The sequence below is a fragment of the Diadema antillarum genome, unplaced genomic scaffold, assembly GCF_040938485.1.
Source record: "Diadema antillarum isolate AM-2024a unplaced genomic scaffold, OU_Dant_1.0 scf00000092, whole genome shotgun sequence".
Taxonomy (NCBI): Eukaryota; Metazoa; Echinodermata; class Echinoidea; order Diadematoida; family Diadematidae; genus Diadema; species Diadema antillarum.
In genome coordinates this window covers 153384-170361 of record NW_027270981.1, presented here as the reverse complement: position 1 = coordinate 170361, position 16978 = coordinate 153384, and the positions used below count along the sequence as shown (strand labels likewise).

General features: G+C 37.3%; 1 protein-coding gene across 1 annotated transcript in view; it reads left to right on the top strand.

Annotated features, from left to right (window-relative positions):
* Positions 1-7937: 7937 nt before the first annotated feature.
* The window catches only part of LOC139718277 (calcium uptake protein 3, mitochondrial-like), a gene marked incomplete at its 3' end in the record, with an annotated part of 161084 nt that continues 152043 nt past the window's right edge, over positions 7938-16978 (top strand). Inside the window, exon 1 of the mRNA XM_071629761.1 lies at positions 7938-8033. Coding sequence (XP_071485862.1) covers positions 7938-8033 — 96 coding nt within the window. The remainder of the gene's footprint in view (positions 8034-16978) is intronic.

Genomic DNA, 16978 nt, shown 5'->3' with positions numbered 1-16978 from the left:
CTTGCATTGCTTGTTATCTAATCAAGATGATAAAACAATTGGAGTTGTCACTGTATGGTATTCAAGTGAACAAACGCTATTCCATTATAAAGTTGACTGTAATAATGAGACTAAAACCAAACAGAATAGAGGAGATTTCAATGAAATCAGACATAAAACAGTGTTATCATTTGTAATTATATATGCAGATTAGATGAGATGATGTCCTCACCTCACAGCTGTCCCATTGGTTATGACAAAAATGCATCATTGAAATCTGGGCATGGTTGATAAAGTAACACTAGTGTGAGGCTTCAGTAGGCAGCATTGAAAAAAACTCCAAAAAAACTCCAAATTTTATTGTCCAAGAATGGAAATTCATTTTGCCCAATTGATCGTGGGCCCGGCAGCCACTGAGCAGCGCCAGATCGACGTTGCTCTAACCTTTTCAACTGTTGAACGGCAAACAAGGTAGCAGCAACTCCCATCTTTTAACGTCTTTTGGTATGACACGGCCGGGGTTTGAACCCACGACCTCCCGATTGTGAGGGCAGCCGCTCTACTCACTGAGCCAACACATCGGTATTACTTCTGTATTGCCTATTCTTTGCAAAAGGTAACCATAGCTCTGTATCTGAATGGTACTACTTGAGAGCGACTCAGAGATGAGATTTTCTTTTTTTTTTCTTTTTATACATCTCTGTATTTCTCTGTTTTGCTTTATTTCTTTCCATCGTTGTTTTTAACTCTTTTGTGTGCCATGATATAAATAGTCTATGCCACATTATTCTGGCATAGCAATGCATGAACACTCTCTGAAAACATTCTGTTTTTAAAAGCCATGTGACTTATTTTATTGAAATGTTTGTGCTAGAAATGCAGCACAGCTAGGATATAGAAAAAATTGCAATCTTCCCTGTGATGTAAATTTCATAACAAAGCTATAGCTATAACGCTTTCATGCACTGTGGCATATTGCAACTCATGGATTGGTTTGTGCATGCTTGTGCGCTTGAGCAAAATATGTGAAGTTGGCAAGCCGTCAACTGAGTCGGACGTGCTAACGTGGCTCATAGAGAGTTAAATTATCTTGTCTCTTTTTATATGATTCTTTCAACCCTATGTGTTCCCACTCGTTCTCCCCCTTGCTCTGGAAGGGAGCTTGGCAGGGTGAGGAAATTTGGTTTTGGCTGGGGCGTCTGATGGGCGCAGGACAAGTGCACACTGCAGTGACACACGCTTTGGTAATGCCACGAAATGAGTCAGGGCACGCACTGGACGCAAACTTATTGACCAATGGCTGGTCTCTAAACAGCTGCTGAGGGCGTTCCTTCCCGAAAGCTATTTTTCTCTCCCCATCTTTCTCTGCCTGTCTTCTCGCTCCCTCTCTTTTCCCTAGGCAAATTAGCAAAAATGGGGAAGACCATGCGATGATGGATGAATTTGCACTTTTGACTCATCTATAAGGCTTATTGTACTAAGAAGTTTAGAAAGGTGATCATGTGTATTTCTGGTAGTGTTCAATGCCTGCTAGATTGCAGGGTATTCCCTTTCATTTTTTGGTTGTTTTCAAGTTAGTGTGGAGTAGGAGCATTGGTTAACAGCTGACATGATGAAAAGTGAGTTTGACAAAATTTGAATGATGTCAGTGCCAGCTATTTCTGTAATTGATTGTGTGTATTTGTGTGTGTGTGTGTGTGTGTGTGTGTGTGTGTGTGTGTGTGTGTGTGTGTGTGTGTGTGTGTGTGTGTGTATGTGCTACTCAGCATGATTTATTGTATATGATTCTAATAAACAAATAATTGTGATGTCACTTTGATTAGTGATGTATTTCTGGTAGTTCGCACAGTGTCATATTGTGATTTCTTCTTTGCATAGTTGTTGAGCATAGTTACTGAAATGTAGGGCTTCCATTTTTCCTTGAAAAATAGGATAAGAAGAACCTGAATGAATATTGCTCAAAATATCCTAGCAAATCAGTTCAAAAGCCATCCATTGCAACAGGCTAATTCCAAAAAGTGATTTTACAGTAATTACTTATCATGCAGCTCTCGGCAAAACTCATCGTCAGCACATCTACTTACTGTACATGCACATGGAAAAGGTAAAGCATATCAAATGTGACTTCCAGGAACTATAGATTATGAATGTGCAAGAGTAGATTTTTTTTTTCTCCTCACATCTACCTTGTGAAGTTAGGAAAAATCTGTTAACAGTTTTTGTTGTTGTCAAAGTGAAATGGTCTTCATTTGCTGTAAAAGCTGTACTTTTGCAATTCCATGTGTTCATCCCCGGTCTAGTAATACAATGTGTCAGTTCATGGTATTACTGACTGTACACAATTAGGATGATAATAAATGTGTAAATCTGAGAGGATGGGTCATAGTAAAACAAGTATTTACATGTCTTCATTTTTGTGCATGGGTCAAAGATTGCAAAAATTCCACAACAAAATTCCAAAACACAAAATATTCTACATTTACAGTCACAGTTTTAAAATAAGGATTCATTGCATGATGCCTCAGTGCTAAAAATATGTGTGTGTTGTTGTTGTTTTGTTTTTTTAACTTTAATCTCAGTTCCATCAATTAGTAGTCAGTCATTTCAACATAGGTGTGGAATAAACTGAGGTCTCATATCTTCACATCTTCCCAATATGGAATCTGAATTTCTGTGGCAAAATGCAACTTTTCAATTTCATTTTGACCTGAATTAGACTCCAGTTTGCAGACCATTTTACCTATGAAAATGTTCATCATTCATACACAATAGCCTTAAGGTCATTACCGTAACCTTGCAAATCAGTGTGATACAAGACTAATTATGAGAGGGATAAAAACATGTATGAAAGCACTAGGGCATGAAAACTGAGTGAAATGCTTGGTGCAGGTTGCACAGTGGCATTCGTCTAGATACATTATATCATATGTATGACCTGTTTTTATGTTAGAACTTTATCAAAACTGTGTTTGAGAAATGTCATTCAAAGACAGGAATCTGAACATAGTTAACTGCATCATTTCATATTCATGACCAATATTCCTATTTCAAAAACATATCCCTCAAAAATTGTCTTTGAAAAGTTACACACCAAGTGGAAAATCAGATATTTTTATAACATTTTCCATTTTTTTCTCAGTTATGGAATGTGTTAGGGTCTCAAGAGGGGGATGTAAAGCATTTTGCGAATTATTTTGATGAATCCGATATGATGCGCAGCAGTGCGTCTTGTTAAAGCCAGGGTGTCATGACGGTGCAGTTGTTGGCCAGAGGTTAAAAAAGGTCCCCCCTTCTTGCCTGGGATTTGACACATGTTCCTCCCTCTAATCCCTTCCCCAACTTTACTGGCACAGGAAACCTGGCTCTTGTACCAATTGATATTGTCACATCATGCCCAGCTTAATAGTCTGTGCCCCCCTGCAGGTTCAGTTATACACATGGCTTTATCTCTATCTCTTCACCAATAGTACTCAATTTCTTTTTGAAATGGGGGAGTATTCATTTATTGATATATCATTTGTTTCCTGTTTTTTGTGATTTAGCTCCATTCCTTCAATCTCTGATAATTCACTGTACAGAACAAGAATATCACGATATGAAAATGTTAAGAATATGAAGAACAATAAGTATAAGTGGATCTCAAACTGATTCATGATGGATAATGTTGTATTTTGTTCAGAGCTTGGCACTGATTGTGTGATGTGTGTATACAGTGTTGTATGTGAGTTATCCAACACATGCTATGTATCGAATTTAGTTATAGCCATGGTGAATTCCAAGTAGTCTTGTTGTTAGTATAGTCAGTCATATGAAGTTGATGTGAGGTAAAGTTCAGGTGTGTGAATTCACAGTCTGAAAATGCTAAATCTTTGAGTGTAACATTCCAGCTTAGCAGTCAAATAAAAGTGGCTTTGGCTTAAGGGTATAATTCTAGTGTTTGTTTCCAAACACCATGCTATCTATGCACCATAATGTGCTAAACTTTGTTCTTGCCATATTCATGTTTTGGCCCAGTGTATCCCAGTGTATCTGACATTCAGGCAAGCTGCTCTTTTGGCCCACCCCTTCTCCCCCATTAAATTGTCAAACATATCCTGAAGTAGTGCAAGATATGTGGAAGTTATCCCCCCTGGAGGCCAGTAGTTCTCTCTTTGCATGACTTGTGTTCAGGCTTTATGTTTCCGTGCAAAGAAATAAAAAAAAGTTGGCCAGAACTAGTGCAGTGCTTTGAGTTCTCTTAATGCAACCTCATGAAGTACTTCCTGTCTACAGCTATTGTGTCATTGGACAGAAGAAGCTTTCTGTGCCCAAAATCATGCATGCACACACAAACACACGCGCACACACACACACACACACACACACACACACACACACACACACACACACACACACATATATATACAAGCTCTGCATCCAGCCCACTTTATTTCATCAGGGCTGAATTTGATATGACAAATAGTTGTGTAGCATATAAAAACATTTTATAAAGTAGACGTTATGGCCAGTGAAGAGCATTGGACCACAGTTTTCATTCATTTTATTTCATTTCATTTCCTTTCATTTCATTTCATGATAATAGAAAGACCTTTGTCAGGGTTTAAAACACCTGATATGAAAATACAGTTTTGGGGTAGAGAAAAGATCCTGTGGCTATCACTTGTTTATTTATTTATTTATTTATTTATTTTCATTTGTTTGTTTATTTTTGTTTTGCTGTAGCACTGACAAGGAACTTAATTCAAGGCAGACATGAATTCATGAATTAGAATATTTATGACATATCGATTTGCATCGTTGTTGGGGGGGGGCATTCAGTAAGCTCGCAGTTGATAATTTGTTGCTTTTGAGTAATTTTCCTTTGATAACATCCATCGTATGATCAGTTCTTATATGCAGTGCATTAATCTGAAAATACTTGACATGAATGTATACCAACTTAAAGTTTGTGATAAGAATACACTTCTCAACAGATAAAATAGGCTATCTCTTCATGAGGCAAATGGAAATTGTCTATGGAATCAAATGCTCACATGCATAAATAGAATACCATCTTTATTTGCAACACAGTCCATTCATAGAATGGGCTAGAGGCTATCATATACCATTCTGATGTCACATACATTATTGCTTTGTTGATGTCATCAAATGATACCATAAATTTCTTTGTAAACTCCAGATAATGCTTTAATTGAAGCAATCTTCCAGTGTTCAAAAGAATATACCAAAATAAGATAATTCTTTTAACAAAAATGAAATTGAAAAGAATTGAAAAGTGTGAAGAACAGCAAAACTTAGAAATTACCAGTGATTGTTTCATTCTTAAATTCATTTCAATTTTATGGAAATGGGGCAAGTGGAAAGGTGATTCAGTGTGAGGTGATTGAAGTAAAATTTTGCAGATATTCCATTCAATTCAGTTCAATCCAATTCATTTTAATTCAGACCTGTCTTTACTGCCTTCATCAAACAAAACAGGAGATCAGAGTACTACGTATACAAGCAAAAGTAAAGTATATACACTAAAAAGGATAGCACTTAAGGTGCATGCAAACAAATATATGAAACAGTATAAAACAATGTATACATTGCATAAATGACATTATGATTCGAAAAGAAGTGAATAAAGTGATGGAAAAGAGTGATCTTCTTGAAAGACATTGGACTGCTCACATGAATTGCTTCTACCTGTAGTGATGGAAATAAAATTTCTCTTTTATTTATTTACTTAACATTTAAACTTTATGAAATTGATATATAGATCTGAACTTGTAGCAAGAGATTGGTGTGCACACCAAATGGTGATACTCTCTCTCTCTCTCTTCCAGTTAAAAGAAAAAGAAAGAGAGATAGAGAGAGAAATGTGGGAGGCTTGATGGAGATTAATTAAACTAATTAACTACCTTCCATATTCTAAATTTGTCCAGTTTGTGACACCTGGACATCGGTCACGGGTGAGGGAGGTGCAAGCCAAAATTAACGCCCAAACGACACTGCCCACTGCACTCTGACCCATATCATAGTCACTGATTGGCATATATATATATATAGACACCTTAAAGGAAGCCTATTCTCTATGTTCAACTTTACTCTAATTACCACTGTCAAATAAACAACAATGAAAGTTTCATTACAATCGTACAAACCAGCAATTTTTAGAATCTCAATGTCACAGTATATGTTGTCATAAAACATGGATATCTGTCATTCATACTCATGGATCTATTTTAATAGCTTGGGAGTCGGTGTCATTGTTTCACAAATTTCCCATTGATTTTTACATATTGTGTAGGGTCTTCAAGTACACAAATTCTGTTAATGATTTTTCATATATTAAAGTTATCCCAATTTGGAATTGCTAAATCATTAAGATTTTATGGTAGATTATCATTTAAGGATGTAATTCCTTACCAAGTCCATTTCGACTAAGATTCTATTTTGCCAAGTCAGTGGAGACCTCTGGTGAGCTTATCATTTCATCTGACTGATATATGCAATTGTGACTAATTAAACTTTTTAAGAAAACTTTCAATATTTGAATATCCAGTAACTTTCTTTCAATACATTCTGCCTGATTTCAGTAACTCTTTCCACTCTTTTTGTTACATTTTGCTCTTTCTTTGTCAACTTTAACAAGAAGCGGGGCCTCACTTTAGTAATCACAGCAGGCATTTCAGCCAGGGAACACGTGTACACAGACCCTTACAAGCGCATGTGTATACCTTTGACTGCAGCACATGTTTCTGGCCTGTTAAAGAAAGAAAGAAAGAAAAAAGCGATTGTGTTACATCTGGTGTGGTCACCTGATCCGACAAGAGGAGGGAGCCCCCAACAGAAATCCGACAACAGGGGGCAAACACTGGCCGTAGCCTGAAATACGATCTTGTCGTACGCCCCTGCGACAACTAGCACTTAATTTAGACCAATTAAACATATCCTGGGGTAAGTTGGTCCACCCTTCCCTCGTCAGACGGTGTCATTCTCTTTCTTAGACACCTCCCTCTCTTGTTCTTCTCTCCTTCCATTTCTGACCAACTTCAAGATTAGCCCGCACAGCACTTGTTCACGTGGTACACCCTTTCTTATGATATAATGACTACAAATAAGTACTGCATGGTCTCATGCACCTTCTTGAATTTTTTTTTTCTCTCTCAAAGAAGGTAGAACAGCTCAAAAAGTAACGTAGGAAGAAATGATGTACAGAACTTCTTATAAGCTTATCTCAGTAATTTAGTTTTCTTTCTCTATTGGATTCATGGGTACTGTATAAGCTGTTATTTTGGCACACATATATTTTCGGCACACAGATATTTTCGTGAATGAGCAGGTCATGGACATTTTCATGAGATATTGTTTTCGCACATTGACACCGAGGTTATTATACGTTGAATGGTAGCCTATTGCATGCTGACATTTTTGTGTGTTGTTAAATTTGCGTTCCACGAGTGATTCATGAAATTTGCGAAAATAACAGCTTATACTGTATTTGAATAGCCGCTTGTGATTTTTTTTTCCAGTCATTCTTATGAAACACAAAATTAAAAGGTGGCAATCCTTAATGTTATTGTTCCAAGCAATTGTAGTTCTAAAATGTACTTTTGTCATGATCCTTATTTCATGTTAGTAACTCCAGTAACATGACTCCATAGAAGTTACTACAGTGATCACATAACAGAGCACATTTCTAAACATAAATTTCATTGTCATACTTTCATAAACTGTAATGACACATTTTTCACTTTCTAGAAAGCAGTACATCAAAGCTGTTGTTTGCATTATTGTATATGTTTAAGGACTTTTTATTTATAAGACTTCTTCCTTCCATTTTTTTTTGTAGGGAAACTTTTTTTTTAATGGCCTCAAGACTGTTCGTAATTGGATAAGTGTGTTTTGTTGCTGATATGCAAACACTTCCAGTACCTAGGGAGCACAAGAGATAGGCCAGGCTAGCTGCTAGCATGGCATTCACCACAATACCCCCTATGTACCACACCCAATGCAGCCGAGGCCAGCCCGATCCGAGGGTGGAAGCCAAGCACCGGCTACTGTGGCAGGTAGAAAGGAAGCAATCAAGCATCGATACTCCACAGCAAAGGAAACTCGCCATGAAGTAACCCCCCTCCCCTTTCCCTTAGGTTATTGTTACTTCTTTCATTCTGTTGTTGTTTCTGTTGCTTTCTTTCATTTTCTCCTGTTCTATCTATCTCCCTCCTCCTTTCCATGCATGATTTTTATTTCTCCCTAGATGCAAACTGATATTTCATTTGAATATTTCACTTCTGTTTATATCTTTCTACTTCTATTGCACTTTCTATTAAACATTCATCCTTTCCTTTTCTTTCTCTACCTCTCTGTCCGTCTCTTTTGCTTTTGCAATATATTGATGAGGTTTCTTTTTGCACCCTTAGTTACAAAGATATTTTTCCCTTGAATACTTCCATACCTCCTTTCCTCTCTTTTCTGTCCATGAGAATAATCTAAGATCTAATTTCTTTGTTTGGTACATAATTGTCTTATGATTGTTTTTATTCTTTTTGGGTATTTTTCCATCTTCCAATTTATTTATCAGCAAAATTCCTATTTCTACAATCTCCATCAACAGTACGATGTTCCCTTTTTTTATGTGATTACTTATGCTGATACTTCTTTGTTTCATGTACATTGTTCGTATATGTTATCGATTATTTTGAGATGGAAAAAAAATGAAAAATGAAAAATGAAATAAACGGGAAGTTTTTTTTTTTTTTCAATGAATGCATACAGGAAATGTATTCCCAATAGATGGTTCAAGAAATTATAGACTCACTCTGAGTAAGTCGTCAAACTCTTACAATTGTAGTCACTATGAGTATGATATCAGGGAGGTGATGGATGGAAGAATACGGAAATAAATCATTTGTACAATTTATACTGAAGAATTTCAAACAGTGGGAAAATAACGAACAGTTAATATGGAGATCCAATCTTGAGAAAAAAAGGGATGTGAATGTTGTGTTCCACCAACAATTAAAGAAAATGCTTTCTTCACAGCAAGTGGCAACCACTTGATAATGAGTGACCAGTGCTGGGAAAGTCATCTTTGAAAATTAAGTCAGCCTAATTTGATTTGCAAAGGAAAACATGACCAGGCTGGTGCTTAATTTTCCATAGTACCTGTACTTATACTAAACTTCAAAATTCTTCCCAAAAGTTTGTATTCATTATAGCAAAGAGAGAGTGCCTCTAAACCAGTCATAACTTTGAAAAATATTTGTCAAAATGGAGAATAGGTGAGGACATTTCTTAACTTTCAATTATTTTCATGTATGATGCTATTATGCTCAGCTTGCTTTTTTTTTGTAGTGTAGTAACTATCTTCCACATTGTAAATTGTGTCTGCTATATTTTGTTTCAGTGATAAGGGCTGATTCAGAATTACTTCATGCAGAGGCTGTTTACATGCATGACCAGTGGATGGGGGGGGGGGGATTACTGGTGTAGAATTTGCAACTAGTGGATGCTCTTCTGTCTCTGCAGTGATATGTCATGGTGACAGTGAAAAATCATGACATAAGAAAAAAAAAACTGAGGAGATAATGAAAAATGCTAAGCAACTGTGCTGTAGTCAACCCAAACCCCATGGTTTACTGTGACAATTTGCAAGAAGAATGCTTTTGGATTTTTTTTCTCCTGTTTTTATTGTTTCTTGCAGCAAAAAGAAAAAGAAGTAGAATGCTTTCTTTAAAGATGACTGGAGGGTCCACAACTCAGTTTGAGAAGTATGCATGATGCACAGAACAAGGGGCCTGGCATCACTCTGGTCTATCTCTCACAACAATTTGCCTCTTAGCTCTGTTTGTATGGTGGGTCACTAATTGAGATCACCTTGATAGGATAATGACTTGTTAGCGTAGTGAGTCATGAGAGAGACACAGAGAGGGTGGGATAAGGAGAGATGGACAGACATAGAGAGAAAGACAGAGCAGAGAGGACATATGGATGTATACAAATGTTCACTTGTCTCCATACAACTTCTTACTGGGACTTGGAGCAGTTTTATAGAGGGAAATGACCTTGTTAGATACTTTTGGGGAGATGGGGATGGAAGACAAACCAGTGAGGACAGAATGTTTAGGAGGCAATACTCCATAGAGGAATGACTTCACTGCCTCTCGCCTCCAGAGGAATGACCCCATGTCACTCCCATTATTGGGGGGTAACCCTAGAACCCTGGATGGCAAACAGACCGATCAAACTCTATATACACTGAGTGATTAAACTGTTTAATAAGTGAGAAACCTCACGTTCAAATCTGGAGTGGTATTCCTTTATCGATTTACAGTGTATCGTCTCTTCTTTTGCCATCTTAGGGCAGCAAGTGGTCCCCACCTACAACTAGGCACTAAGCAAAAAACTTCATAAACATTCAAAAGGAAACTGCTTGCCCATGTTTCCAAACTTTTTAGTCTCATCATGATTTTTAAGAAATGCAAACAGAAGGAAACAGACCAGAAATGAATGTAATTTATTAGTGGAAAAATGAGCAAAGACAATGGGATTTCATTGGGATCCCCATGGAATCCCATTTTCTTTTCTCATTTTTCCACTAATAAATCATGATTTTTGTAAGAGTTGGATGTACACGTGAGAAAGATTTTGTTATTGTTTTCTCTATTGTGATATTGGGGGTAACTCATACCAGTGAACTTGAAAAGATACTATATTCATCCTCAGGGAAAGTGATATTTTGACAAACAAATGATTAGGAGTTGAGTGCAACATTGAAGAAAGGTGACCAGTAGAGCTAGCAAGGTTTAAGATTCTGACAAAAACCAAAACAAAGCAGACCAAAATTCAACAGATTTTATCACAACCCAGTATAAGACATGACTGTATTATGAGCGGCATTATTGAGGTTGATTCTCCAGAGAGATATATCCTTACATGAATGAGGAAGTGTTTTGGACCTTGTTTGTGGTATCTGATATTGAGGGTTAGGGAGCTAATGAATTTGACCCTATGCAATGAAGGGGATAGGCCTTTCAGCCTCTTAGATATGACCTTGGAAGGGAGCCTGGGTAGTATCAACCTGAGGTCATATGATTGGGTATGATGAGGAACAGCAGAATGCAGCACAATCACCATGAGGTGGAGCTTTGTCCTTGTTAGGTTGAGGGACTGACAAGTCCATACTCTCTGTCAAATATGTTATGAAATGGGTGGTGGTTTGTGGAAAACGCCCCTATTAAAGATTGACTTTTTAAAGATAGTATTACATAACAGCTCACAATCTTTTATGTGAAGACATACCTGTTTGACCAAGCAAAATGTGTGATGGGCTTCAATAAGCCTGCTTCTCAATGTGTGTTGTGATCTTGCAAACTTATGTCCACCGAAACAAATGTTTTACCTGTCGTTAGTACACACCTGTAAACCTACACATGTTACTTTAGGTCTAAGAGAGCGTATCAGGACACCCCACCCCCCTTCCCGAGGACAATTACTCCAATAGGGTTAGAGGAAAAGTAGAGTTAGGGTTAGGATTAGGGTTAGAGTTTGCATTAGGTTTAGGATTAGGTTTAGGGTTAGGGGAAGGGTCTGGGGTGATTGTCCAGGGGCTAATTGTCCTAGAACCCTGAAAGACAAATATATACTTCATGAAAATGGTTATTGTGCCTTCATTACAAGTATTCATACATCAGTATTCTCATGCACTGAATCTCTTGACTAAAAGTGTAGAAAAAAAAAATCTATTTTGATAATAGTTGCAAAAAATTGCATTGAGTTGGCATGCTGAAAAATTTGCTCCAGGCTGCCAAGATTTAATCCCACACGGTTTTGCGTGATGATACGGAAGGACGCTTCCGCTGTTGCATGTTCATCGCTGCTGTTTACCTAAAACTTTAGAGTTGTGGCTGGTGCACCAACAGGTGTAATGTGAAGAGTTTCATTTTGTTAAGGAGGGCTGGGTATAAGAGTTGGGAGGGGATAAGGAAAGTGCCTGTTGCATCAGTATGGTGCAGCCTCGCTTGGAAGAAGTCCAATTATGATGTGGCTGCCAGGCTTTAAAAATGCTATTGTCAAAAGTATGTATATACACAGAAAGAACATACAGTCGGGGTGTTAACATGTATCTTTCATAGAGAGAGAGAAAAACATAGGAGATATATATGTGTAAGTGCTCTTCATGTAGCTTTTGAATACATCGATACATAGTGGCAGATAAATAGTCTGAGCTGATTGATAAATGGGTAGCTGGATTGATTGGTTGATTGACTGAGTGAGTTAGTGAGTAAGTGTCAAAAAAGGACCCATTTACAGACACCAGAAACTAACAGTTTTTGAAATATGTTTTTGCAACTTTATACATAACTCCCATTAAATTCCTGTGTGTGACACACACACACACACACACACACAAATTAACTCTCGCGGTACGCATTGCAACTTAAAATCAGTTCAGTTCGGATTGATTCAGGCAGTAATTTGTGCTGTGTGGCTTGTCTGAATTCACACACGGAGAGCATTGATATTTTTATTCCCATAATGCAACTCACGGCATTAGGTCTACACACTTGCGTGTCTTCTGTCACAGTCTGGTTATTGTTTAGGCATGCACAGTTTAGAGATTCAAAGCGCTTTATTAGTAGCAGAGTGTTGTTGTCTTTTTTATTTGGGCTGTGTGTGAAAAGTAAAAAAAAATTGCGTTGGATGCAAAAACTGACAACTCTTATGTGTGAATACGGCTACTGAGTAAGAAAGACGCCAAGACTTAACCAAGTATTTCACTGACTTGCAAAGTTATCACATCCAAGAAAAAAAAAATCAGAGACATGCTTATCGTCGCTGGGGCAATTAGACCTCGTATCTACAAAATGTCAAATGTTCAGGAGAGCCAAAAAACATGGCGGCCAAAGCACTGTGGCGAATGGGATAGCCTTTCCTTTGACATGCCGTGGTGGCTTCATTTTTGGAGTAAGACAGTTGGGATTTGGACAGGACATCACTTAACCCATTATTTGACCGTTAATCCAAAAAACTCATTTTCACCAAAATTGCAGATACAAGGTCTTATCACCCCAGCGACGTTATCATTCATAACAGTTCTTGTCCCTCACCAGTCTTTATTATCTCTCATGATCGTCATATGTATGTTGGTACAACCACTTTCAGTTAGATCTTGTTAGTGTTGCCAGTATCAAAGCTATATTAGATGACAATGTGCTTGTGATGAACATTATCTGGAATTTAGCCAAAATGTCAATGAGTGGGTATGATTAATGTTAACCCGTTGAGGACGGTTTGATTTTGCTCCAACACGCATTTCCCATAGACACCTGCCCGAGTATACTCGGGACTCGTCCTCAACGGGTTAACAATGGACTTTTAACATCTATTCTGAAAATTGCTTAATCCAACAATTGTCAGTAAATTTCATGGTCACTGTCTCTTTGGGAAAAAAGTGGCCTTATCAATATTATGAGTGATGTCATAATCGCTTCATCACACACTTACAACCTTTTCCAAGTCCTATGCATGTTAATCCAGTTAGTGGAAGTTATTCACTTTCATAGCAGTCCAAGGAGGATAGGGTGTTGGCAAGAACAGCTCGTCAACGCCAAGAAAGAAAGTCGGAGCATGCGTGCGAGGCTCATTTTGCCTCACTCTGATTGGCAGGGATCCACATGAATCGCTATTGCACCCATTTAGTTTTTAAATAGAACGAGTAAACCTAAAGATGACATAGAACATCCTAGCAGGTTGTCAGGGAGAGATGACAATATTTTGCTAAGGTGGCGCCTGCTATGAAACAGTTGCTCACCCTCAGTCACTGTCTAGAACTCATTTGCTCATTGTAGAAGCCTCTTCTGCTTCTATGTTTTGGTCGGGGGGGGGGGGGGGGGGAGGGGGCTTCCGCCCGTCTCATCCCCCTGCTTTTTCTCTTTTCTTTTCGCTCTGCCTCCCACACCCCCACTCCAACTTGTCTGCATTCACTATCAAAAAAGGTTAGGAAAAGGGGATTCTTCTTCATGTTTGGGTATTCTCTGAGGAACAGTCATAATGTTGTAACTGTTGATTGATGAATTGGAATCACCTGCAATGAACATATCACAGCCAATCATAACCCCGCCCCTTTATTGAGTACCATGTCTTCATAGCAGCTTTCCATCAACCATGAGTGTCATAACAGAATGACTAACATATTTTGCACCATGGGTGTCAAATGTGCAAAGTGTAATATCCATATCTATGGGAAGTGAATTCTGGAATTATTCTCAATCAAAATGTCAAAAAGTTACAGAAAATCATCATGAATTTGAATTCAGTATTAAATATTGATATGGAAACAGATGCTGTGTTCTTGTAGTGAATTTGAATGAGTGTAACTTCACAGAAGTTTCTTTGTACCATTACCTTGGCAATTCACATTCAGAATGTATATGATAACACGTCTAAATAAAAAAATACAGGAAACCATACATATGTGGTATTTGCATCTCAAATTCCCCCCCCCCCCACCAAAAAAAAAGAAGAAAATGTACTGAAGAAATTTGTTGCAGTAATGTTACATTACTCAAACTGTATTCAAACTGATAAAGATATATACATTTTTAGTGACATCATTTTCCTTTGTCATATACAACATGCCAAACATATTGTCCAGATGATTAAAACTATGTGGTTGCCTAACCTAGTTAGTTCTTCAGACATTGACAATTTAGTTTGAAGTGTGATGTCAATCATGATTATCAATTGGGTTGAAAGTGTAATAAGTATTATTTACAATGTACAGATGAAGATACAATTGTGTTCTGTACAAAGGTACATTGTATTTTTAACTTGCCTATAAGGTATGAATTTGTAAACAAATAATTGAAAGACTCTTTATTGCATGTTTCGTAAATCGAATTCCTGCTGTTCACCTTTCTTTATGAGGGACTGATCATTTGAAAATCATTTAAGTCATTTCACAACTTTGCAGCTTATGAAGTCTGCGATGATTTCATGATGATATAATAGATGAACAATTGTGATCTCTCATCACACAGTAGATGTCCAGTAAGCTGTGCAATAAATGGTCAATGGTCGAGACAGTCTCCCCTGAAGCCTGCGATGATTAAGCATTGATTCACACTGCTGTAGCCTCTTTCAGGATGGGTGAAGAAAATCGTGCAAAGTTTCTCTTGGTTCACGCACTTCTAGGAATCCAAAATTGGACACTGTCAGCCATCCAAATTCTACTAGCCGTCACAGTTGGCGCAACAACTGGATAAAAGGATATAGGGAATAACCAGGCTGGCAATGAGGGGTAGTGCAAAGGGGAAGGGTTTTATACAGAAATGGTGTATGTTCATTATGGACTAAGAGTGAATACTCTCAAAAAATGCATGATTTGAGAAGTTGTATTAAATCTTACAAATATTTGGTCTATGTCTTGTAAAAAGTCCATCAAAAACTGTTGTCTTCCAGCATGTGAAACTTTGTTATTCTCAAGAACGTGATACGATTTTATTCGTTTTGTATGGAAATGCTTTCATTGAAGTTTCAGCACATACCAACCAGAAAATGTCACATCATTGAAAATGTTCCTTATCATGGAGATTTGGATTACCACAGTAGATGTGTGACAAATACTTCTTGTTCTAAAAAAACCCCACAAACGCCAGTATCATAGACAACAATAGTGCTACTGATTTTGATGATAGCAGCAATGGTTTAACTGTGATATAAAATGTCTCTGATAGCATAATTGATAATGGTTAAAAGGTGACACAAATCATTGTACCACAAAGCATTGTACCACAATGCCTTTCAATTACCATGCATCAATTCAAAATCAGTGAATGACCCCCATTAGTAGGAATGTATGAAGTTGCTACAATTTTATCATTACAGTACAATTTCTGTGTTTTCCCCATCAAGTCTGACTTTATCCTACGGTCACCATAGCAGCTCCTAGAAAGTTCCGGCTCTTGTGATCAATCACACATCTTTTGGTATGCTACTGAGGTTGAGGTGTTGCGCCACAAAACCGATGCATAATTCAGTCTAATTAAGTCCAAACCACTACCCCTTTTGATTAGCATCATTGCATATCTTACTTGTTTTAAATACTAGGTCCGAATTCTTCCTAGACAACAATGTTTTACAAGCTACGTGTATTTCAAATATGATGCCTGACTCTGTGATGAAAGGATCATTCTTTACCCCTCCAGCATTTTCCAAACAGATTCATTTATTATGAAGATATTAACTCTGAATCAGATGCAGTTGAGCACTTTCCTTAAAGATATCTTATCAATTTTTTTTTTTTTTCAGGTGATACAATTTTTGTGTAAAAAAAATCTTAATATGTATGCTCCTGGATAGAAGTATGATATCTTTTTAGAAAGTGCTATCATGGTTTTAGCTGTCAAAGCATGATTTTTACAATCTAATCTCAAATAATATTTGGAATATGATTGCCATAGTGCCATTGACCAACATTGCGCTCGCAAAGTTGTGTCAAATTTCTTTGTATATCACAGTATCACTTCATATCATTATTCACTAATTATCTGTTAAAGGAAACCAAAATCCAAATATAAATGTGGATTGAGTAAAAGCAGCAATATTAGTAGAACACATCAGTGAAAGTTTGAATAAGATTGGACAATCAATTCAAAAGTTATGAATTTTTAAAGTTTCAGTGTTGTCATTGCTAGATAAGACTACTACAGTTCATGCCATTATCATGGACAACAATATAAGAAAATGTAAGGAGAATTCCACAAAGTTTAACTTTTCATGAAAAGTACGCATTCCATTGACTTGTTACTGACATATGTTTAGGGTAATATTATTCCCCCCTAGTTTCTGATCGAGTAAAGTCAAGTGCTCTTTCATATGCCTATGCTAGTAAACTAAAGATATGTTGAATTTTTGTTTCCTTTAAAGCAGGATTTTCCTCTGGATTTTATGATAATCTCTACACGTTGGACAGATTGACTCAGCCACAACGTCATTACTGCCCCGACAA